The sequence below is a fragment of the Ochlerotatus camptorhynchus genome, unplaced genomic scaffold, assembly GCF_037179485.1.
Source record: "Ochlerotatus camptorhynchus isolate MF236.1 unplaced genomic scaffold, CSIRO-AGI_Acam_v1.1 ptg000355l, whole genome shotgun sequence".
In the NCBI taxonomy this organism is placed as follows: Eukaryota; Metazoa; Arthropoda; class Insecta; order Diptera; family Culicidae; genus Ochlerotatus; species Ochlerotatus camptorhynchus.
In genome coordinates, this window is record NW_027040843.1 from 34,284 (window position 1) to 61,188 (window position 26,905).

The 26,905-nt window shown below is 42.5% G+C and overlaps 1 protein-coding gene across 1 annotated transcript in view; it reads right to left on the reverse strand.

Moving 5' to 3' along the window:
• LOC135709193 (uncharacterized) overlaps positions 1-26,905 on the reverse strand; it is a 345,728-nt gene that overhangs the window by 26,968 nt on the left and 291,855 nt on the right. The window contains exon 4 of the mRNA XM_065231416.1: positions 18,915-19,710. Within this exon, the coding sequence (XP_065087488.1) occupies positions 18,915-19,710 (796 nt within the window). The remainder of the gene's footprint in view (positions 1-18,914; positions 19,711-26,905) is intronic.

Consider the following 26,905-nt stretch of genomic DNA (forward strand, 5'->3'; position numbering starts at 1 on the left):
AGAGGGTGTTCCAAAGGGCTAAAGAGAACGGTGATAAGTCTCATATATGCGGTGGGTGGTTCCGTCCACCCACCGCTGTTTCTCGGCTATCCTTCAACCCATTATGCTGATTATTTGTCCGTGATCAAAAAACTAGCCATCTACAAAAAAAAAATCAGCTCAATTGGTTGAAGGACATCCGAGAAATAGAAGTGGGTGGACGGTACCATCCACCGCATATATGGAGGGATTACAGTAAATTAAACACTTGCCCTTATTACCGTTGATTCAATCACACAAATTATCATGTTAATTTAGCCGATTGTACACGGGAAAAAAACCGTTCTCAAATTTGTCAACCTTCAGTCACGAATTTCGGAACAAGTCAATTTTTCGTTTACGAAAGTACACCATGAACAAAACTCATGGAAACGTGAACCTTGTTCCGCAAAATAAAAATAACGCCTGCGTAACGGCACTCCATGCACCAGCCCAGCCATCGTATGTCATGAAAACGTGAACTCTTCTCTTGAAAATCATGACTTAGTTCTCGTACTCATGATTGAAGTTCACGAATTTGGGTGATTCAGTTCACGAAAGCAGGAATATAGTTCATGGACTGTATTTGGACCGTGAATAAAGTTCATGAATATCGGAACAAAATGCACGAATTTAAACAACGAATCGTGAGAGTTTCTTTTTTCGGGACCTTCTCTTTAGTATGGAATTATACATGATGAATAGAAAAAGAAAGGCTTTACGTTTATAATACGCACAAATGCGTACAGTACTTTATTTTTTCATTGCCCATATGAAATAAAAACGAATTTAAAAGCAATAGTCATTCAACAATTTGAGGTAAAACAGGAAAAATTAAAATCAAGATTAATTTGAATTATAAATGATTGGGCGAAAATATAATTAAGAAATGCTTCTGATGACTTCTTGCGTCACCTTCGGCATTTCAAGAACGGAAGTGTGTATCCCGAATAAATACGATTGAATAAACGTCCAAACCGGTTTACAATCTGGTGCATACTTCAGGTTTAAAACAAATGACACCTGAAGACATAAACATACAGCGTGTAGTATATTATCGGCTTTGTATTCTGCGCCACCGAAAACAATAAAGAATCCAGGAGATTTGTTTGGTGACCCAACAATCACCACCTGTGGTTGTAACGAAACACTTTCGAAATGTTTCTCTAGGTATTCTATTCTTTCGTTGATTTTGCGTCGCACATCTGAAGGAGTCTGGAATATAAAAAAATATATATTAAAATACTTAACTTCAATCCGGTAAGATTTTATACATTTGACAACATGCATTTTGCTAATTAATTCCAAAAAAACAGTTTTCTGATGAAAGTAAAGTAATCGAATGACAACATCGAAGTTAATTCTTTTTTATCAATTTATTTCATTTTACTCCTACAATTTAGCTCAGCCTTGCAGTTTTAATAAATAAAATGGGAAATTTAAAACAGTTTGCACTAATTACTTACCTCAATAATAAATAGAAAACACGAATATATTTTCCAGCAATTTTTTTTTATTTCGGTGAAATATGTATGATACAGCTTAATAAAACAAAAACAAGTTAGTTTTTAATCCTTATAGCTTTTCTACCATCTGGTAGATTATGAAACTTATTTGGGTAGTAGCATATATCAGTGGCTTCAACTTTGACAATATCATAATCCATCGTTTCGATTATATAGCCATCTATGTGTTGGCAATACGCAACGTTTTTATATAAGTGACATATGAATACTATAGCATCTTCATGTTTTATTATGTGTACTACTTCTCGAAAAACGTAATTATTGTCGATCATACCTATTAGAACGGTTCCGTTTCTGATTTGTGCATTACCAATGGTAGATTTGTTTAGGATCTGAACAATAACATTAGCATCACAACTGATGAGATTACCTGGAATCGGTAAGTCTCCGAAAACACAGAAGAATCCTTTCCCTGCTTCTACAATCGTCTTATTAAAGTTGTTCTTTTTTGTCAGCAAACCATACGCCAGTTGCAGCTGATCCTTGATAGCTACGGTGAGCGCAATATTTTTCCTTGAGGATGTTGTGGATGCAACTTTTTTGAATGATTTATGCTTCATTTCTGGCATAAAGCAGCTTGTGAACTTAGTTGGTCCATTCCATTTAATTGACAAATGATAGTGTGTTAAAAAATGTCCTTTGGGTTTCAAGCGAGCCTGGAATAAACTTTGATAATCGCTTAAATTTTTCGCTATTAAATTGCGCATCTCTTCGATCGAGTCAATGGTAAATGATGGTTTCATGATAAAAAATCCTATTCTAATAACGTCGATCAGGAATGTCCATTCAGGAATATCCGGTACAAAATCAGCGAGCATTAATGGAATATTTTCGATAAATGACTTCATTTGACTTGCAGTCATCTTAAGTTTAGCTAAATCTAAATGTTCTCTTTTTATCGCCACTGGTATGTTTTTTCGATCGTTAATCTCATAGTCAAACAATTTCAACCTATCGTTGAGATCTTCCAACTTAAAATAGTGACGATTCAAAAAAACATTTAAACATGCTGAAACTGCGTCATGGGCGTAGCCTTCAAAGTAATCGTGCATACCATCCACCATCTTCAGCTCCGTTACATGTAGTCCTGGTATTTTGTTAAATACTGAATCCCGGTGAATTCCTGATTCTGTGAATGATTGATGCTGCAATGCGTATTCATACGATTCAATAGTTCTATACAGACTGGAATCATCAAAAACAGCTTTGCGTAGATTGTCTAAATCAATGGAGCAAATCCTACAGGGATGCTTTGCAACAAATGATTTGCTGTAATCGAGCATGCTATTTAATCCAAGATTATCTCCTCGTAGACCTCCAAACAGAAAGTAAATTTCAACTGTTTGATCGTTAACAGTAAACCTAATTGGATTGGATTCTAAATAGGAAATTTCCGAAATCAGTGTGTTCATAGTTTCCTCATTTGTGAACGTTTTCTCCACCTCCGAATACGAGAATTTGATTAAAAAAATATTTTCAATTCGACCAATTCGGCCTTGGCAGTGAAGGAAAATTAAGATAATAGCCTGTCAACGCTTGTTTTCCCGCCTTGGACCCAAGGGGATTATTTATCTCGAACGAATCGGCGAACAAAAAGTAGGGGATGCATATTTTGCCACTATAGCGCTTAATTTTGTCCTGCCAAAATTGTGCTTTGATGAAGTTATCCAGTTGCTCAATTGGTGTTGCGATGATGTTATTATAATGATGAATCAAATATGTGAGATTCTCTTCAATTCCAAAAAACTTTCGAAAGAAGTTTTCTAATCCAACATATACATTTGATGTTGAGCATTCGATTATGTTAACTCCTTCTCCATTCGTAGCTGGTCTTGCTTCAAGCTCACATGCGATAGGGTCCAGGCTGGGCATATCAAACAACTTATTTTCTCTAAGATAGGTCATGAATTTATGCTCCGTTTTTACTAAATCGAAGACCTGACTTATTTTCATAACTGTATTCAATGTTTTAACACGTTTATCTTCGGGAATATGGTCTTTGATGGCATCGCAGACAATATTTGCTATCGGTTCCAACAGCTTGCTCCGAAGTTCAGATATCAAATCGAAGACCATCGATCGATTGAAACTCATCAAACTGTGTGTGTATGTTCTAAACTGGATTCCAATATTATGCATAGCAAGCAGTGTGTTGTCGACGATGTCAGTTTGAACTTCTCTCCAGAAATCAGAATCTTCTTCGTTGTCATTTTCGTGAACGGCCATTATTTTAGGATGTACAGGCAATGTTTCATGTATCGTGCTATAAAATAATTGATTAATGAACTAATGCGTGAATATATCTAGGTGGGCACTTGAAAAGGTTCTTAGTACATTGATCAATTCACTTCAAACAATTAGTTATAACCTCGACCTTCTTCCGGCTATTTCGACACAGTTATGAGTAACTAACGTATACGACAAATAACACAGAAAGCGGATTTGTATTGCAGGACTATGCATTACCGAAAGAGACAGTCAATTAAGAGAATCGATCAATGCGCCAAACCTTTTGCGTGGTTTAAGTAGATTTTGATTACTGTTTTACCTTTCATGAGATGATGATTCATCAGCGTTTTTACTGCGAACTGTAGGGTGCTGGATACTGAAGGTATCACACTGGTCATTACGAAGACGTTTGGGAACCCATGGTTTTGTCAAATCGTTAGCGTGATCCTTTCGGATGTGGCGGACAAATGATCTGCTGCCAGCATATTCACGGAAGCAGCTAGGTTGAGCGCATTTATAATCACTGTATTGATTAAGGTTGTGAATTTTTATGCTACTCAAATGTTTCATCAGCTCTTCCACTTTCTCAAACTGGATTTGGCACAAGTAACACACAACACCCATTGCTGTTCTCCTGAAAAAGAATATCATGATGAATTCTTCAGACACCAGCTAGAGAAACAACTTACTGCAGTTCATTGGTCGGATGGTCGAATCACTATATTATTTTTATCAATGATTCTGTAGTCTCAAAGCTATGCCCCAAATTAGTAGGAAACATTCGGACCTAGCTATAAAAATTTCCGGATTCTTTCGGTTGCGGCGAGTTGTCCGTGTATGTTCACCAAATCTACTACTATCGTCAAATTAAAACTTATTTATTCCGATAACGTAAAATTCGATGCCATCTGTAATTTTAATTTTGTTATCTTCACTATTGGTAACACGACTGAATTCAATTTACGACGCTGCTAAATTGCATGAGGAAAGGAGTGAATAATAATAACAAACTAACCGAGTGGTAAACATTATTTTGACAGATTTTGACACATACACGACACGACGAATTATAAGAATGGAGAATCAAAGCGATTGAAGGTGAGTGATTACTGTACCCCAAAGATGGATCCAGATTTCACCAGTTCGTTTCCCAAATGTGCCACATTTAGTATGCACACTTCCAGAGCTGATGTCACTCCGCCTGATCAAAAATAATTAATAACAAAGCTATCAGCCAGAGCGCTATAAAGTGAAAGTTTGAATCCGGAAGGCCCAAGCGCAATGTGGGCGGAAGCGGAACGGAAACGGAAAGTTTGACAGTTGTCACAAATGACATCAAGGTGCCTAACCCAAGTCGATTTGGTTCTAACTATTTTTCAATCCGATAAGTAGGCTTACTCAGATCGGGCTTTTCCGCTGCCGCTGTCATTGCGCATGGGCCTTGAGGGATTGAAGCTAGAAAAGCATTGAAGTATCGATCCCATACACTAATATTGTGATCGATCAAAGGGTGTAAATGTAAGAATTAAATTATGTAATGGAATAGGGGAAGAGAGCGTCTCAAATTTTCATAAAGTTTCTTACAGCTGAGAGGGTTGACATTTTCATACGTACAAATTAGCAGGTGGAAAATCATTTTGATCTCAAGCGATTTAATGCCTAAACATCTCCAAATACATTAATGTAGCCAATTCATTTAAAAATTTACCCAAATCGATATCTAACGATTTCCACAAAATTTTAAAACTTAGGAAGATTTTTATGAGAAGGGCTGCTAACTGCAAACTATAACTACGTATATAATTTGTTCTTTCCTTTATTTAACGTCGGTCTCTGTTCCGCAATCTAGTGCCAATCACCGACGGACATCGATTGCCATCCATTGACGGCAATCGAATGTGCAGGAAGGCAGCTTCCACACCTGCGTAGGATATCGCACCCATTCATCAACACACATGGGCCGGGACCAACGGCTTACTTCCCTTCCGAAGGAAGACGTGACCAGAGATTTTTATGCCTCAGAAAAATCCCACCGACCTCGACTGGGATTGAACCCAGGCCCATTGGGGTGAGAAAGCAGTCACGCTTACCACTACACCACCGGCGCCGGCACATATATAATTTGTGAATGGACTCTTTTAAGAAAAATTAAAACGTGTCTAAAAAAAAACCAACCGGCAAACTTCCGTTTGATTTCTGAACCTCCAACGTCAGGAAATTGGACTTAAGCAGCTCATAATATTTTTATAATCAAAGATTATTTTAACATCCTGCAATGCTCATCAAATCAAGAGGAGTTTGCGGTTATTTTGCAATTTATAAATAAAAAAAAATCTATCCAAAAATTACGAAATTTTGAATGTTTCAGCATTTTTTAGTAGCAGACGTTGGGGGTTTGAATATTAAAGCCATTGTTTTCGTTATGCTCTTTTTTCATTCATTTATTTGCTCGTTGCATTATTGATTGAGAGATTTTTGAAATTGATAAAAAAAAAAAATTGAAATTTAATTTATTTTTGAATGAATTTTGTTTTGGTGCATAAAATACTTTTGTATTTTATTGAAATTTTGCGTTCAGAAAACTTTCGGTCAGCCAAAATCAAAATGTAAAGGTATAGGTACGGTGTAAAAAATGCATAATTGGCTAAAAGAAAGCTGAACAAGCACTTATTTGGCTTTGGCGATTTGGCGATGTCCATAATTTAGACCTTCATCTAGTCACACTAAGGCTGTTGTTACTCGCTGAGAAACAAATGGTGTTGCAAGGGTTGAAGATTCAGTTGCAGCGTAATAGCCATGAATAAGATAACATATCATAATAATACACCACTATTGATCAATTCCAGTCAATTCCAATCATTTTTCGTTCGCATAACTTGATTATTGCATCATTCGACATCGAAGCTACGAGCAAGAGATTCCAGTTTGTGTAGGTACCTAGCACCTACCTAGGATTAAAACAAATCTATCTTCTCAGCAACACCTCCCAATATGCAGTCGCCACTGACTCCGACCAGCTAGAGCGCCGGAAATAGAGCAGCAAATAAAGCTTGAAATCCAATTACAGCACACATTCCCACGTGGTCTTGGCTCGCGCCTTTCGGAGTCGGCTGCCGTAGCTGCCGTAGCAGACACACTTGATCATAGTTTTTCCTGTTTCCCCACAAAGCGCAGCAGCAATTCCAAAACTATTTCCGCACCACTATTTTCGCAATTCTGCTTCCCACTCACGTGAGACGCTACATTACACCACCAAGTGCTACCAGCAACCAATCGAGCATCTACCGCTACAGAAGCGTTATCCGTAGTTGGACGATGAAAGGAAGCCAATGCAGTTTTACCAAGTGTTGGGAAGAAATTTTCACCTGATTGCACTTTTAGATTCAACTCTGCTCAACACATGGTCTTTTAGATCGTCTTGCCATTTGCTGTTAGTAGTGCTCTTTCGGACAAGTGGCGTTCAAAGTTAATTTCACTTCGTCTACATTATATCCTCTGAGGATTCCGAGCACTGTTTCCCCTTTTCGCGAGATGTGGTGTTTGGCACTGAAAGAACAACGATTTCGTAAACCTATGCTCAGTCCTATATGCATGCTCCAAGTTGGTTGATAAAGCGGAGTGAATTTCTTCCCGATAGTTCTTTGGGTGCTGAAAGCTCATAAGTACCCTTCAATCTAAACTACCCGTATGAAATTTAATTTTTAAGTGTTATTAGCTTAATCGTATCTGTCTGCACACTTTGCAGTCTCAGTCCTTCGGTTTACTACTATAGATTTCCTCGACGAAAGGGTCGGTCAAAATAATTTGCGTTGACTTTTTTCGGTGTTCAGCGATGTGCAGCGACCGAACGTTGAGTCGCTAATGGTCAATGAAATTTGTTTTTTCTTGGATGATTGGATTTTTTGCGTGGTTTGCAAATGAGGAAGGATTTGTGGAATACCCCACTTTCTTATTATTGTTAGCTTATATAAATTAAGAGCTGTTAAAAATTGTACGAATACGAAGTAGGTCACGCCAGGACATTTTGCATTTACATACATAATGTATGATGTGTACATACAAAATGCATAATGTGTAGAAATAGGAATTTGAAAGGGGTTCTCTCTGTTTATACTCTTTAGTATGAGTATGATTGCCTTGAAAAGATCCTTTTGATATGAGTTTTAGTAGGCACATGTTCAGAAATTTAACTCTTTTGGAAAATCTTGGTGGCCGATGGTAGTCTTAAAGCCTTTGGAAGATGGTCATGACGTGTAGGTAGCTGGATCAGCAAATCGGACCGGACAATCCCATATTCTTCGGCTCAATGATCGAGCACTCGCAAGAGTCTCGGCCCGTCTGCTGCTGGGCAGGGGTTGAACTGGTGTCTGCGACAGGTTGGAAGGCCACAGAATATCAGTGTTCACCCAGCTAAAGCTCCTCCCCTTTTTAGTTTTTCTCGTTAAACTCTTTCTCTCAACAAGTTGGTAAATCTTAGCCTTTATCAGAAAGACGCTTAACACTTTTTTCGGCACATTCGCTCGTTATTGTAACTTTCGTTCTCGCGTTGACGCCGCTGTTAGCTACCACCAAAATGGTACGTCACCGTGAGGAGGCGCCGTCAACACCAGGCCCTTCGAAAAGGGTGCGCACTCAGCAGACGGTCTCGGAAGAGGTCGCAAATCGGCTTCTGGCTATCCAGGAGCAAGCATCGGATACTACTGTGGCAAAAACCAAGCTTCCACCAGTTTTCATCACATGACGGGACAGTGATGCTCTGAAAAATGAGCTGGAAAAATGTGACTTGAAACCACTTTTCAAGCGTTGCATCACCGGAACCAAAATTGTGTGCAGGACAACTGACGAATACGAAGCCGTCGGTAAATTTCTGCAATATCACAAGCAGGAGTTTTACACACACGACGTGGCTGCATCCAAGCCATTCAAAGTAGGAGCTGGGCCTCAAGCCAGTGAAGGTGTTCCGAATGATGAGACACAACACCGATGTGGACTACAGGGACGTTCTTTTCCTTGTCCACTTTACCAAACATTCAGCGAACATGGAAAAGTTGCGTAGCATCCGCGCTCTTGTTCAGCATGATAGTGGAATGGAAGCGGTACAAGTCTGTGCACCGTGACGTCACGCAGTGCACAAACTGCCATGGTTTTGGACATGGCACCCGGAACTGTCACATGCTGCCCAAATGTGGGTCCTGCGGTGGCGCACACAAGACTCAGGAATGCAAACTTTCCGACGAGGCAGAGCCAAAGTGCATCAATTCTCATACCGCACATGCTACACCTGGTTTCCCGCGCAGGTTTCAATGGTGACAAGATGGTGCATCCCTCCGTCCAAAGGAAAGTGAACCGTCGCTGTACACCTCTGCGGAAATGTGGAGTATTTTCACCGAGATGCACAACATGATGAAAAGGTATAAAACCCGCGACGACCAGTTTCAGGTCATAGGCTATCTTTCGTAAAATTATGGGGTCAAATGAGCCCCGCAACATGCGCTATGCAAATTTGAATGCTTGCTCAATCCGAGCAAAAAAGACCGAGCTAGCCTCATTCCTGAATAAACAAAACATTGACTTCGGTATATTTACCGAGACCCATCTCAAACCAGAAGATATCCTTGCCATACCTGATTTTCGATTGTTCAGACTCGATCGCACCAGCTCCAGAGGGGGAGGGATAGTGATTGCCACTAGAAGGAACATATGCTGCCGCCTGCTGCCGAGTTTTCATCTTCAAGTCATCGAAGTCATCGGTGTCGAATTTTCCGCTTGTGTTGGCTCTATCACCATCATCGTGTCATATTGCCCCAAGAAAGTCAACATAAACGACGGGTCGGCATCTAAACTGCGACAGAAGTTAACTCGATACATTATCGCCGGGGACCTCAACGCGAAACACCAAGCCTGGGGAAACAGCAGGAACAACAGGAACGGCATTATCTTAAACGACGACGTTCAAGAAGGTCACTACAACATCTTGAGCCCGGATTCTCCCACCCGGTTGAGTCGATCCGGAGCTCATTCAACCGTCGATTTCTACATCTCCAATTTGGCCAACATCTCTAAACCAGTCGTCGTTCAAGAGCTCAGCTCCGACCACTATCGGGTGGTAGCTGTGGTGGGATCCACCGTTAACCGATTTCAAGCTTTCCGGCGCAACTATCATCGTGCCGACTGGGGTCAGTTTCAACACTGCGTCGACACCGCTGTAGACTACGATGTCCAGCCGGAATCGTTAGAAGACGTTGACTGGTGTCTGCGCTCCATCGATGAAGCAATTTCCCGGGCCAGGGAGCTACATGTGCCAGTATCCAGACAAGTGAGTAATACTCTCAACCTTGACAGGTACGCTAAAGACCTCATTAGATTCCGCAACACGATTCGTAGGCAGTACCAGCGTACTTGTCTGCCTATCCTGAACACCAATTGCAACCGTTTGAACAAAATCATCCAAGCCAGGATGGTGGATCTCAGAAATATCGATTTTGCAAACAAGATTCGCTCTCTCCCAGATTGTGCTAAGCCATTCTGGAAAATGGCAGATTTTGAAAAATAAGCTGAGGCCCATTCCTCCCCTTTTCTCTCCTAACCAAAATTCGGATCCATCTTTGCTAATAACCGCGGTTGAAAAGGCCAATGCTCTTGGGCAACACTTTGTGAATTCACATAACCTTGGCCACGCCATGGTGAGTCCCCACGAGCCTGCAGTATCACAGGCAATGTCTAGAGTCGCTGCCACCTCCGCAGTTGTCCTTGACGAAAGTAGAATATCGACTGATGAGGTAATAGCAGCGATTAAATCAACCAAGAACATGAAGGCCGCTGGTATTGATGGAGTGGTCAACCTCGAGTTGAAAAATTTGAGTGTTGACTTCTTCAATCACCTTGCAGTGGTCTTCAATAAGTGTTTGATGCTTGGCTACTTCCCTGCATGCTGGAAGTTAGCCAAAGTCATTCCAATTCACAAGCCTGGCAAAGACCCTGCCAATGCCAAAAGCTATCGCCCCATCAGCCTCTTATCCTCCATCTCGAAGCTATTCGAAAAACTGATACTCAGCCGTCTGCTGGTGCTTTCAAATGATAATAACATCTTTCTCAAAGAGCAATTCGGATTTAGGAAAGGCCACTCTACCATCCACCAACTCGCACGGGTTAGTAACATCATCAAGCGGAACAAGTCCGTTTCCAATACATCTGCCATGGCATTGTTGGACGTTGAGAAGGCGTTCGACAATGACTGGCATGATGGTCTAGTGTACAAGCTGCATAGATACAACCTCCCGATCTTCCCTGTGAAAATCATCAAAAACTACTTGTCGGGCAGATCATTCCAGGTCTTCTTGAACAATTCTCCTACTGATACGTTCAACGCTGCACACTTAGAAATGACTAATTTTACACGTGACGGAATCCATCTCTGACATAAAGGATCAGACGTAAACAAATATTTCATTTAAAATTAAGTGCTCCAAGACTGAAAAGTTCGTTACTCGATGAAAAGTACGTTTGATTGAGTTGAATTTTGCGTCTGTTAGGACTAAATTTTATGTCAAAATTGACGCTCGTATATGTCAGTCTCAGAGCACTTAAATTTACATGTTTTTTCTAAGTGTGTGATGCTGGGGTTCCCCAGGGTAGCCTCCTTTGTCCTATCCTCTTCAACATCTTCACGTCAGATGTTCCTTCCCTTCCGGGTGGTGTTATTTTGTCACACGGATGACACTGCATCATGTATTAGGGTCGAGTGATCCGTGCTCTGACGAGAAAACTCCAATCAGGCCTGGATGTTCTGTCCGACTATTTCAAAAGCTGGAAGATTTGTATCAATGCAGCTAAAACACAGACCATACTATTTCCGCACTCCAGCTCACCTCGGCTTGTTCCGCCTGGTAACTCAAAAGTCCACATTGATAACACTCCCATTGAATGGTCGAGTGAAGTCGTCACCTTGGTCTCAGTCTTGACAGCAAGTTGCTATTCTGGTCCCATGTGGACAAAACATCCACCAAGTGCAACATCTTTATTAGGTCGCTCTACCCACTTATCAACAGAAAGTCCACCCTTTCCCTTAAAAATAAGCTTGACGTCCACAAGCAAATCATCCTCCTCGCCATTGAGTACGGAACGCCAATCTGGGAGAGTTGTGCTATGTGCCATCACCTCAAACTACAAAGGATCCAGAACAAGATCCTTAGGATGATCCTAAACAGTCCTCCACGGACCCGAAATTCTAAGGTTCATCGCCTGGCTGGCCTTCAGCCTCTCGAAGAGCGACGAACGGTCTCCTTCGAAAGGTTCAGAGACACCTGTCTGAGATCAGCTATTCGATCCAATATTTATCGAATTTTCCATTATTCGAGCGCGTAACCGAGATCCCTTCTTTTTCGATTCATTTGATTTAGCATAGTATAGGATGTAAATAAAAGTGTACTAATTTATCTGAACATGGAATAGATAAGAACCATGACGTGAAACAGAATCATTAATTCGCCGAAAAAAGTGTTAAGCATCTTTCTGCTGAAGGCTAAGATTTACCAACTTGTTGAGAGAAGGAGTTTAACGAGAAAAACTAAAAAGGGGAGGAGCTTTAGCTGGGTGGATACTGACATTATGCGTCTGCATTGCAACCTGCCGCAGACACCGACATTCTCTGCTTGATCGTCAAGCAGTTCAGTTCGGTGTTAGCTCGCTCTCTCGAGTTGTTTGAAAAGTTCGTGGCGATAGTGTTCGCGCTCTCTTTCGCGGTTTGTCGTGCGTGTGTGTGTGCCCCGAAATGGGGAAGCATCGGTCGCGAAGCCCGGCGAAGGTCCAGAACCCCGGTGAAGGAAGCTCCAGTGTGCCTACCTCGAACAGGTTTGCTGTTCTCCCCATGGATGGGAATATCCAGCCAGCTGTGTTGGAAAAACGCAGCAAGAAGAGAAAGAAGAATCGAGGCCAGTCCGATGTCACTGCGACGAACGCCAGCGACATCGGTGATTTCGGTGACGCCATCGGCAACGAAAATTCTGTCGGCCCGAGTGCGGCAAAAGTGAAGCTACCTCCATTGGTAGTGAAAAATGCTCATCTTAACGAGCTCATCGCCGATCTAGCGACGCTGGGCGTTAAAGCCGAATACAAGTTGGGCAGAGTCGGCACCAAGGTGGTGCTCCATACCAAAGCGGAGTATGACTTGGTCGTCGCCCACCTGAGGACTTCCAAGGTGGAATTCTTCACCCACGACATTCCCGGTGAGAAGCCATTCAAGGTCGTCATTAGGGGCCTACCAAACTTCGACCCGAAGGTTATCGAAGCTGAAATCAGAGACCGGTACAAGCTGGCCCCAAGTGCCGTCTATCGGATGACAAGGAAGGACGAAAATGTGAAGGCGTATCCGGATAGCCTTTTCCTGGTACACTTCCAGAAGGGAACGGTGACGCTTAACGCGCTGAAGGCCATCCGCTCCATCAATTTCATCATCGTCCGCTGGGAGCCATACCGTGGCGGCCACCGTGGTGTGACTCAGTGCCAACGGTGTCTGAACTTTGGACATGGCACCCGCAACTGCAACATTAAGCCACGCTGTGGCAATTGCGCTCAAGAACACGCCACTTCCGACTGCCCTGCGGATGGAGCCGTGGCGTTAAAATGCGCCAACTGTGGTGGTGCTCACCAAGGGTCCGACAGACAGTGCTCCAAACGCGAGGGCTTCAAACGCATCCGAAAACAGGCGGCAACTAACAACCAACCAGGACGCAAGAAGGACAAAGTCCCGGCATTTCGGACGGAGGATTTCCCGCCTCTTCGTGCTCCTCAGCAAAGGCAAGAAAATTCGCGGGTGCATTGCGCTCAAGCAACTTCTGGTGATTCTGCTGGCCAAAGCTCTCCATCCCCCTCTGGATTCTGGAGACAACCACCAGCGCAAAACAATAACCCCGATCTGTTCTCATCGGATGAACTGATGGAAATTTTCGTCAACATGACCGGTGCTCTTCGTAAGTGCCGCAATAAACCCGAACAGATCCAAGTGCTCGGTAAGTTCATCATACAGTATGGTGTCTAAACCGCTAACCATCGCTACCTGGAACGCTTGCTCTGTAAAAGCAAAACAGATTGAGCTTGCCGACTTCCTCCGCAAGCATAGCATCGACGTGGGTCTTCTAACCGAAACCCACCTAAAGTCCGGTGACAGCTTCTGGTTGCCTGACCACAACATTATCCGGCTTGATCGCACCAGCTCCAGGGGGGGGTGGTGTAGCGGTCATCGTCAGAAAGGGAATCAAGTTTTGCACTCTGCCCCACATCCGCACTTCTATCATCGAGGCCATTAGTGTGGAGGTGGAATCACCAACTGGAAACGTCCGGTTTGTCGCTGTTTACTGCCCACGCCAGTGCACCACCAGCAATGGTCTAGGAACTCAATTCAAGAACGACCTGACCGCCATCACCCGTACTAGCTCCCGATTCATCGTTGGGGGCGACCTGAACGCCCGCCATGAAGCTTGGCGGAACTACCAGCGGAACCGGAATGGATGTCTATTGTTCGACCACGCACAACATGGACTGTACACTGTGCAGTTTCCAGACGAACCAACTTTTATCTCTCCGGCAGGAAATCCGTCCACCCTGGACTTTTTCCTGTCAAACATCGTACTATCCAAGCCGGAGGCGCACAACGATCTCAGCTCCGACCACCAACCGGTGGTGACTGAAGTCGGTGTCAACGTGGTTCCTGCTAGAAGCTGCCTGCGTAAAGACTACCATCATGTTAACTGGGTGCAGTACGGACAAATGGTGGACAGCAACATCGATGAAAATCCACTGCTCGACACTGTAGATGACATCGACCGGGCGTTGGAAGGACTCCAACAGGCCATATCCGTGGCTGACAAGGCGTGTGTCCGACAAGTTCCTGTGAGGGGTAAGTTCGTTGCTATTGATTCCCACACCCAATTACTTATTCGGTTGAGAAATGTTCGTAGACGCCAGTTTCAGAGGACTGCCCAACAAACAATTTGTGCTGATTAAAAGCTGAATAAGCAATCTTTTAGCTGAAGAAGCATATTTTTGACTGAATAAGCTCTTATTCTACTTCGAATGTTTGTTGGGTGGACATCTGGGCAAAAAACGTGAAATGGCCGATCTGAACAGGCAGATTGCTTCCAGAATGGACTCACTCCGAAATGAAAGTTTCGGGCGTGTTGTTCAGAATCTGGACGACCGCTCCAGACCATTCTGGAAGGTAGCCAAGGTCCTGAAAACTCATCCCAAACCCATTCCACCTCTCAAAGTCGAAAATGATGACGATCGGCTTTTAATCACCCCACAGGAGAAAGCAAATGCGATCGGCGAGCATGTAGCTTCATCGCATTTGCTTGGCTCGACTATCCAAAGTCCGCTCGATGATCAGGTTGCGCAATGCGTTCAAAACCTAGATGTCTCCCCTTGTATCGGGCCTCCGGCGGATATGATTACTGTACAACATATTTGCTCAGCGCTGAAATGCACCAAGAACATGAAGGCTCCCGGGTTTGACAGTATATTTAACTTGATCTTGAAGAGACTCAGCAGTCTCTTCTAACCGCTATCTTCAACAGATGTTTGGAACTGCACTACTTTCCAAGCATCTGGAAAATAGCAAAAATCATACCAATCCGCAAACCCGGTAAGGATCCAACATTGTCTTCAAGCTACAGACCAATCAGCCTCCTTTCAGCGCTTGTTCGAGAAACTCATTCTCAATCGTTTGCTCAAGTTTGTCGAGGAAAATAACATTCTCCTTCCGGAACAGTTTGGGTTCAGAAAGGGGCACTCCACCAATCATCATCTAGTACGGGTGATGAATAACATCCAAAGTAACAAAGCTGTATCAAAGTCCACAGCCATGGCCTTGTTAGACGTTGAAAAGGCGTTTGACAATGTTCGGCATGACGGACTTGTGTACAAGCTTTGTAACTTCAACTTTCCATTACATCTGGTTAAAATCACCCGTAACTACCTTCAGCAAAGGTCGTTTAAGGTATCGTTGAATGGTTGTCTTTCAGACACGTTTTCCATCCCAGCAGGAGTCCCGCAAGGCAGTCTGCTGGGCCTCTTGCTTTACAGCATTTACACTTCCGACATTCCTCCCCTCGGAGACGGTTGCATGTTTTTCCTGTTCGCAGATGATACCGCAATAGCCGTCAAAGGAAGGATGCCTCGCGAAATAACGAACAAACTTCAACGATGCCTTAACGCTTTTGCTGATTATACCACCACGTGGAAAATCAAAATCAATGCCTCCAAAACACAAGCGATCATGTTCCTCCATCGGCAATCGCCCAAACTAAACCCAGCTCCATCTTGTACTGTAATCATGGATGGCACAAGGGTTGAGTGGTCTGCCGAAGTAACCTATCTCGGGATGTTGTTCGATGAAAAGCTCCTCTTCCGCTCGCATGTGGAGAAAACCGTAGTCAAGTGTTCCGCCTTGGTTAGGAGTCTGTATCCGCTGATTTGCCGCAGATCCCGCCTCTCAAGGGTGAACAAACTGGCCGTCTACAAACAAATCATAGCACCTGCGATCCTCTAAGCAGCTCCGGTGTGGGAATCATGTGCACAGACTCACAGGAACAAAATCCAGGTCGCTCAGAATAGAGTGCTGAGGATGGTACTTGATCGTCCTTTTGACACTAGAATAACAAATTTACACGAAGAGGCAGGCATTGCAAAAATAGATTTCAGAATTAACGAAATTAAGACTAAATTTGCACAAAAATGTAATTGATCAGAACGCTTTGATAAGCAATTTGTATATAGTAGATTAGGTGTATATAGTAGTTGTAGGTTAGTTGTAGTTGTAAATAGTAGTTATAAGTAGTCTCCTTTTTCAAATTTTAAAACAAACCAATCCCACCAAGGTGGTCATTCTCTAAAACAGGCCTGATAGGACTAGGAACTGTAATTAATAATAATTGAAATTTCACAGGAACTAAAGTTGAAAAGACCCATCTGTGTCACTTGATAAGTTATACATGTAAACCATACAAATTCAAGAAATATTTAAAGTCAAAGTCTGTCGCAGATACCAGTTCAACCCCTGTCCAGCGGCAGACGGGCCGAGACTCTTGCGAGTGCCCAATCATTGAGCCAAAGAATATGGGATTGTCCGGTCCGATTTGCTCATCCAGCTGCCTACACGTCATCATTATCTTCCAAAGGCTTTAAGCCTGTACTACTTTCGACCCTCGGGCTTACACCTTTCGGCCACTGAGAAGCTGTTTCGAAGCCAAGTAGCCTGACTATTGGCCATGAAAAGACTTACCAATGCTTTTCAAAAATAGACTACATACATCCGAACATTTGCTTATCTCATATCGAAGAAACACATTCCGCGCAACTACCATAAACCGGACTAATGCATGTTGATCTTCGTCAAGCTTCGTATACAATTTGGACTTCTTCATGAACACATGTCAGGCAGCCTTCAGGATTAATAGACTAAACTTGGTGAGTTCGTTCCGTTGTGTAAATTTGTATCTTTTCAAACCAGAATCGTTGGGAGATCACCTTTTTGTGGTGCGTTACTGGTATAAGATCTACCACCGAACTTTAAACTAGGGTGTCAGGATTTTCCAGTTATCAAAGGATCACATTTTAGTCCTTGTTACTTTTTATAACTTGATAATAGTGACAATACTCGGGGGGCGCCGTTATGCATTTCTATATTGTATATTTCAAATAAAAAATATTGTTTATGTTCATAGATTTCACATAATCCTTTTCGCTCTGTCCTTCTCTTTTTCCTTGCCCTCTTCTATTTTCAGAAAGCGAGTAATGGCGCTATAGCCATAAGTCATAAAAGGCTAGGACAAGAGTTAGTGCTCATGCCCTAACCGTCAGAAGAAAATGGAGCATCACTTAACCTTTCTAGCTTTGATGCTTCCAACGACCAATCAATCATATAATTACCAAAATCGGAACGTACGGTACGAGATGTCCACGTTTCATCCGATGTTTTCTGAATCATCTTGCCCCTTAAATGCTGCACAGTAGGCCTGGCCGTTTTGATGTGTGTGACGCATCTTTGATGTGAAACATATATCAAATATACAAGAAAAATGATGTAGGTATATGTATAACTTTCCAGGATGCTTTCAAGAACTTGCTGTGTTGGTGTTAGATTAGATGACCACCTTGGTGGGATTGATTTGTGTAAAATTGAAAAAAAAAACACATATTGATCCACCGGGCAGATGAATAGAACCTTTGTTATACAGAATAATCTCTTTTTTGATATTATTTCTTGATAGAAGATGCCTTAATAGTTGTTTTTCTTTTTATTGGTCTCAGTTTCTACATAGCCCAATTGAACACCAAATCCACATACGACACAATCGATCGAGATCATCTATGGCAGATTATGCACGAATACGCTCCCAGAAAGTTGTCCATATTTTCAGAATGTAAACTTTCCTTATGTTCCCGTTTCAATATCTTGAACTTGAAAATGGAATACGATCTAAGACTTACTAAAATTAAGTAAGTTTTAAACTTCAACGTTTAATGCAGATTATTGTAAAGCTGTTTTTTTTTAAACTGATTGTCACGTTTAAAAAATAGCTTTCTTATTATAAACATCAAAATTATCCGTTAAAATTCTGGAAAACCTGGAAAATTCAGGAAATTTTATTTGGCCAAATTAGTCGATAGAGAAAGATGATTAAACGTCAAAACACAACACCTTCAAATTTTTCGAAAAATATAACAACAAGTGGGCATGGATTGGACAATCAGATCCAAGAAGAATAATCTATCTTGAAATAAATTCACGTAAACAAAGTTGAAAATAGCGACTGATTACATGAAAAAGTGACTTTAGTGACTTAGCCTTTAAAAAGGAGACTTTTTAGTTTTTTTTTTTTTTTTTTTTTTCTTTATTTTAGAGATTTTTAGCCTGAGGCTAGTTCATCTCTTAAGAGAGACTTTTTAGTGACTGGCTTGAAAAAAGTGACCAAGTCACTAAAAAGTGACTCACTACCAGCCCTGCAACTGTGAAAGTGCACAAAGAACACTATGTTCAAGATAAGTGTTCAGCGTCAGTTAAGAGCTGTTGCAACATTATAGCCTAAGAAACGAAAAATGACATTTTCCTATTTAAATCAGAACCCAAATTCGATATGCACTCACCGATGAAAACTCCATCACTTTCAGTATCCACAGCGTCAGCGCCAGATTGATGATGATCATAATCATCAGGATCAGTATCACTGAGTAAAGGCATTTCTTGCGCCATCCATACAAGGTCAACTGCACCCCTGCCGCGTCACTACTCGGTGTCACCGCACCATGCTGAGGCACTGTGGTCACCAGAGCAGCATTTCTCCCTCCCCCACTGTCACCACCGTAACTGTTCACAACATTTCCGCTGTGATGCACATTGTTACCGGCACTAGTACTACTATGAACAAAATTATTATTCGCACTACTATTCGGAATGGCATTACCGCCCAGTGCACTACTTCCACTGTTTCTGTTTGCAGGCATTTGAGTTTCCACCGGCTGATGGGTGCCACTACCAGGCGCCGTAGAGCTGGGCGTCGTCGTAGCGGTACTACTCGTCGGAGAAGGCCGGAAAGCAATCTTCAAACTGTTTGCCGTCACGTCCGGTTCCGTGAATAGTTTATTCCCAGGAGCTCCAAAATTGGCACTAGTACTTCCGATAATCCGAGGCGGTTGCGAAGGGTACAGCAACGAAGCTGCACCCAGAGAAGACGTAACGGGTTTACTGCTTCCTATGCCAGACAGCGTAGATGTGTTGGGACCGTATAACGGCCGTTTGAACATTCTTCCCTTATCCAAGCTGGAAGAGTTGGAGGTACCTGACCCCTCGGGTTCCACCGTCTGGCGTTGCAGTGGTTCCGTTTCGGACCTGGTATTACTGTCTTGTGGCGGTGGATTGAAAAATACAGATCGGGGGCCATCTCTGAAAACGGGAGAAAATAGAACCAGATTAGGAATTTTGCTTTCGGCTTATTGGTAAAGTTCATTTAGTATTCCATCAATCTTCTTCGAGCGTCGTATATTTCCCTATGCTCATAAATTCAAATCAATCTGTCCCACGGGAGGTTGCAAGCCACAATGCTGAGTGCTGAAAACCAAGAGTGCAATTTGTCATAGAATCATCATTATCACCATACTCGCACGCTTGTGCAGCCACACATTTCCACAGTCGGAGTCGGTGATCATCGTCAGCTGGTTGCACTCCCCGCACGCTCTTGCCATCTTATGGGCCGTGTAACGACGCTGATGATGGACTTTTAGACTGACAGGAAAACGGCAGCATTTGGCATCGCATCCACTAAACTCATTACTGCTGCCCAGACTTCCGCCAAAACCGGAGCTCATTTCGAAAACATTCATTACTCATCCCTTTGGTAATGGTAATAACAACAGTACCCGAGCAGGAACGAATATCTCGATATGTTAAATTGGTATGGATTAGTCTGACATAAGAGGTAAGGTATTCTTTTGGTATCCAAATGTTATTTTTTGCTATTTATTTGTATTATTCTTTGGTATTTTTCCTCTTATGTCAGGCTGATCAACACCAAAGATTGTTATCAGAATCAGAATTAGGTATTAATAAATTATTTTCTCCTACTCGGGTATGTAGACTTACCACACGCACAGGGTTGAATCAGCTCCGATAATTAAACTTTTTAATAACATCGTGCAATTTACCGTTTACAACTCAACATCAATTCAATTCCTGTTTTCAAACAAATTAAATCAAACAACAGTCCAGCGTAAACATTCAAAAATTCCTTCCTGGAAGCGGGGCCTTCGCCACACTTTCCCCAGGGTTCGAGTCAATCATTTCATCGCACTCTCGTCCGATGCGTCGTTGTTGTAGTGTTGTTGCTACAACAAATCCCAGTGCAAATAAGCGTGTGTTTACGCTTGATGAAGAAGCAGAGCAGGCGGAGAACAAATGCCTTTCGGGTGCCGTTGGTCAGTCGGCCAAGTTGACCAGTTGAACGAACGGGGCGGGAACGGAAGTTGTGGAAGTTGCGGGTTTACGCCGCCCGTCGTGAGATACTGTATAGGGGTGATGCATATATTATGTCATGCTCTAAAGATATACGATTCTGTGACAAGTAATGTATTAGGTATAGGATACACGTGACGAAAGGAGGGAGGATAATGTTTCAAAAAAATTCGCGGATCGTAATTAATGCATGGCCCCATACAGACACATTTATGAGTGTATTAGGTACATACTGTAGTATCGAATAGTGATTAGGAAGCAGGGGAAGTGTAGCAGAGCAAATATACACAAAATTGTAAAATTATGTTTGGATACAAAACCCAGCTGTTGTCGAGATGGTTTGCGAGTACATCTCCCGAGGTTGGATTGCTACTTATTTGGTGAAACTGTTGATGGCTTTATAGACCTGGGGGTCTGCTAATCTTGGTTCGGAAATCATGCATTACTTTTGAACCATTTATCATAGACGATTCTGAAATTTTACGAAATGTACAACATATTTTTCAACCATGCAAATATAACTACCTAAGCTTTGATATTTATTTAATTACGCCGGGACAAATCATAATTTTTACGGATCGGATAGCGTATCCAATATCTTCACGCAGCACTGTACACCATCCATCGTAGCCTAAATCAATTTCGTCAGTTTTCCGGGAAAACCGTTGTCGTCCATAATAGTAAATGTTCACAGTGTATAGTATCGTTAGTGACTTTAAAATCTATGAATAGGTGGTGTGTAGGAACTTGGTATTCGCTACACTTTCGGAGAATCTGCCGCAACGTGAAGATTTGGTCTGTTGTCGATCGCCCGTCCACAAAACCGGCTTGATAACTTCCCACAAATCTGCTTGTTAGCGGCGATAGACGGCGGAAGATACAACTTCTGCAAACCTCTTCGCTGATTTCTTCCGAAGCGTTTTTGAACTCGATCAAACTCCTCCGCAGCAGTAGTACATCGACCAGTTACCGAACTACAACATTCGTCAACAGCAGCTTAACTTCAGCCATGACGCTCTTTGTAAAGCCCTTTGCTCGGTGGATGCATCGAAAGGCCCAGGTCCGGATCGCATTCCATCGTCATTAATCAAAAAATGTGCAGCATCGTTGGTCACACCCGTTATGTCTATCTTCAATCTAAAAAATTCCAAAATTTTAAATGGCTTGCGTCCCTGATAAAAACGTTCGGGAAAAAATAAAGAAAAGCTTATATCTGACATGGCTTGCACCCATAGTAAGCATGTTGAGAATGATTAAAATCATTTTATTTGAAAAGGCTAGCGCTCTGATACACACGTTCAGAGAAAAATATATAAAAAATGAAAAATATTTTTTTTTAAATGACTTGTGCACCTGATATGCATGATCAGGAAAAAGTTAAAAAGTAATTTTTAATTGGAAATGGCTTGCGCCCTAGATAGACAACGTCAGGAAAATTTGAAAAATATGTAAAATTTGAAATGGCTTGCGCCCCTGGTAAACAAGTTTACGGACAAATTGAAAACAAAGGTTAAATTTAAAATATGTTGCATTCATGGCAAACATTATCGAGGAATAATTGATAAATAATGTTAAATTATAAATGGCTTGCGCCCCTGAAAATTTGATCTCAGAAAAATTAAAAAAAAATGTAAAATGCTAGCCCCCCAGGTAAACATGTGGAGGAAAACAATACCGTGGACCCCTGCTAATCTGAACGACACCTCATTCATATTAACGGGGTTCATTTTTAATTTGAACTTCTAGTAACCCTATCAGCGTGTTTCTGGTTGCCTTATTTGCTGTTTTGTTATGATTCTGCGTTCCGTTTTGCAATGTTCCATTTCGCTTTACTTCGTTCCATGTGCAAAATGACGTTTAGGCAATTTTTAGTTTGCAAGCCGTGCAGATAAGCGGGGTTCAAATTAAAAAGTGTTCAGATTAAAACCGGTCATATTACCGGGGGTCCACGGTATTAAATTTGCAATCAGGGTTCTGCATTTTCGAAACAAAGAAAAGAAAATGAACTCTCGACAGAATCGCTTCATTTCGAGAAATCATTGTTTTCCTGGTTCCCAATCACGATGAACATTCGCCCTGTTGAACATGACTTGACTATCGCTTGTTTCGTTGATCCAGTGCATTAGTTCACTTCATTTGAAGCAAAGACTTGTTCCAATTGACGCAATGAATAACTCGAAAATTGTTTCCTTCGTTTTTTTTTTCAGTTTCACTTCAATTCGGGGTCCATTCGACTTGTCACGCGTCGCGTCGTTAGGCATCAAAATATAGTATCCGGATAGTATCCGCACAGTATCGGTTGCCAATAGGGATGGCATCCGGATTATATGCAGTAAATAAATATGATTTTATATTAAACCACAGACAAACAGACATAACTCTTTGAATAAGTTTTTCTTAAAAACAGTGTACCTCTATAAAAAAAACCTTAACATCAGTAACGACATATCTCAAGCTTCTCGCGGAGATATCCCACTATTTCTGAAACCAGAAGTTGCCATATTGGATTTAGAGATGGCGTCTGACATCGATTTTCGGCATCTACGTGTCATTCCGTTCTGAAAATACCCAAATTTTAGGGTATTTGAAACATTTCCTCAAATCGGAAGCTGCCGTCTTGGATTTCAACTTCCCACTTTTTCTCATTGGATTTCAAATGACGTCGGTCATCGATTTCTGGCCTCTAGACGTCACCCTGATTCCAAAAATACCCATATTGATAGGCAAACAACAATGATAAATTTGACATCCACGTGCACAGATCTTTGCGCATACGCTTAAATGAACCAAGTGAACAATCAACAAAAGTCAGAAAAACTGAGCGAATTGATATCGAACAGCTTCGCATCAATGCGACAATGACAATAAAAAACAAAATGAACACGAGTCAAGCCAAAACAAACAGCATGAAAACTGATCGAAAGAGGTACTTTTGATGTTGAAGGGGATCTGCTCGAAGAGAAGACAGAATGACTTTCAATTGAAAGTGATGGTTGACAGCTTCGGCGTCGCTTGACGATTTTCGATTGAAAGTGACTTTGTTGGACCCTGCCTGCAATGAATTGCGCCCATAGTAAACCTTTTTATTTTAAAATTGATAAAAATCTTTGAATTCGAAGTGGTTTGCCCGTGATATAAACGCGCCCCTAATAAAAAATGTCAGGGAAAAAATGATTAAAAACGTAAAATTTGGAATCGCCAGCACCACTGATAACTGATGGGTAGGGCAAGAATGACAACTGAAAATCTCTTGAGGCAAATTACTTCTCAACCAGGACGCAACGTAGAAAGCATTTTGGGAGTCCCCAGTTCCTCTAAATCAGTCGCGCCTATTGCAGCCAGCGTTCATCCAAGTCGTCCTGGCCCTGAGTTTAGATGTGGATTGAGGGTCTCCCAGCTTGGTATATTAGGCAAGTACACACTTACTAGCGAACTTTCACTGCCTGATGATGATCATAATTCCAGTGCCTTCAACTCACCTCAAACATCTGCCAGTCGGCAACATGGAGCCACCACAGTCAACTGCACTCCGGGACGCATTCTTGCCGTCCGCCCTGAGGAAGCCCCTATTCCACTCATCGCAGTCGAGCCCCTCCTGCCAGCAACCAGCAGTCGTCCCGGCCCTGCGTTTGAGATGGGAGAAGGGGTCTTCCACATTCCTGTTATTGGCAAGTATGATCAACCGACGAATATATTATCGCCTGAAAATATCTTGGTTTCCAGCGACCCTACTCGAACATCCTTCCTCCGTCAAGTGACATCTACCAGCTCCCAAATGCAACTACACGCTGAACCTTCCGTTGTTCCCGAACAGCGGAGGTCGGACATAACGATTTACTATCAGAACGTTGGTGGTATGAACGGCCTCGTGGAAGATTATCATCTGGCCGTCATGGATCACTGCTACGACATTTTAGTTTTGACCGAAACATGGCTCAATTATCGAACCATTTCAAACTATGTCTTTGGTGCTGGCTACGAAATATTTCGCTGCGATCGAAACACGAATAATAGTAGGAAAACTATTGGGGAGGCGACCTTATCGCAGTTAATTCCAAGCTGAAAGCAGAAGTTATCGAGGACGATTCCTGGAACAGGGTTGAACAAATGTGGGTGGCTATTCAACTTGGTGATCGTCAATTGCTTCTCTGTGCAGTGTACATTCCTCCAGATCGAACCCGTGACTTGGAGCTTATTGACGCACATTGTCGATCCGTCTTGGCCGCTTCAGACAAAGCAGGCCCTTCCGACGAAGTTATTGTTCTTGGCGATTTTAACCTACCGGACATTGCATGGACTCCAACCCATAGTGGTTTCTTTTGTCCTGATCACGAGCGTTCATCTTTCCACGTAGGAACCATCCAGCTCCTGGACAGTTATAGTACCGCAATTCTGTCACAAATCAATGGCCTGTTGAATGAAAACAACCGCACCCTGGATCTCTGCTTTGTGAGTGCTCGTGATACAGCTCCTTTCCTCTCCACGGCACCCGAACCTTTAGTCAAGGTAGTGCATCATCACCCTGCTTTAGTTATCGTGATCGAAAATAATATTGTCCATGATTTCACCAGCACTCCAAACGCTGTGTCATATGACTTCCGTAGAGCTGACCATTGCAGTATCGTCCATGTGCTGTCTAATCTAGATTGGGAGCATATTCTAGATCCTGTAGACGTCAACATTGCTGCACAAACCTTTTCTCACGTCTTGGCATATGTCATTGACACACGTTTCCAAAAAGATCATCCATATCGACTCTCGCGTCCCGTGGATGACGAAAGATCTTCGCTCGTTGAAAAGAACTAAGAAGGCTGCTCTCAGAAGATTTACTAAACTCCGCACACTGCCACTGAAATGCTACTATGTCAGACTCAACCACGAGTATAAGCGGTTAAGTCGTCTCTGTTTTCAACGCTATCAAAGGAGGATTCAACGGCGGCTAAAATCACACCCGAAATCCTTCTGGAACTTCGTAAATGAGCAACGCAGGGAAGTCGGCTTACCCTCTTCCATGATTTTTAATGGTGAAACTGCTGGAAATCAACAAGACATTTGCAACCTGTTCTCAGCCAAATTTGCTAGTGTGTTTGTAGCCGAGCAACTCTCCGCTAATATCATTACTTCCGCGGCCAGTAATGTTCCTTTGATCAACCAAACGCTCAGCATGGTCGAAGCCACTACAGATACGATTTCTAGAGCAGCATCTAAACTTAAGACTTCAACTAAGGCTGGACCCGATGGTGTTCCGTCGATTATTCTTAAAAAGAACATCACTTGTCTTTTAGATCCACTGCGCCGCATATTCCAGCTCTCTCTTTCCAGCGGCATCTTTCCGTCTTGCTGGAAGACTGCGGATATGTTTCCTGTTCATAAAAAGGGAAGCAAACGCGACGTAAACAACTACCGAGGAATCACATCGCTGAGTGCTGTATCAAAACTTTTTGAATTGGTTGTCATAGAGTCCCTAAATGCGCATTGCAGGCAATATCTAAGTACAGATCAACACGGATTCATAACTGGGCGTTCCACAACTACGAACCTGCTGTGCCTAACGTCTTACATCACAGACAGTTTGATTGCTCGGACCCAAACGGACGTTATCTACACAGATCTTACGGCAGCCTTCGATAAGCTGAACCACGAAATTGCGATCGCTAAGCTTGATAGACTAGGGATCGGTGGAAATCTTTTGAGATGGTTTCGTTCATACCTCACGGAGCGCCAATTGACAGTAACTTTGGGTACTTGTCGCTCAGCAAGCTTCTGCGCAAAGTCCGGTATACCTCAGGGCAGCCATCTGGGACCATTGGTATTTCTCCTCTACTTCGACGACGTTCACCATGTTATCACAGAGCCACGATTATCGTTTGCAGACGATCTGAAAGTTTTTCTGCGCATCAGCTCACTCGCCGACTGCCGTTCTCTCCAAAATCAGATTGACATCTTTGCTGACTGGTGTAGTCTAAACCGACTGGTGGTCAACCCAGCTAAGTGTACAGTTATTACTTTCTCACGCAAGAAACAACCGATTATTTTCAACTACAAACTACTAGGCACGACTATCGAACGGGTGCACTGCGTGAAAGACTTAGGCGTTTTTCTAGACTCAAAGCTGACATACTCACACCAT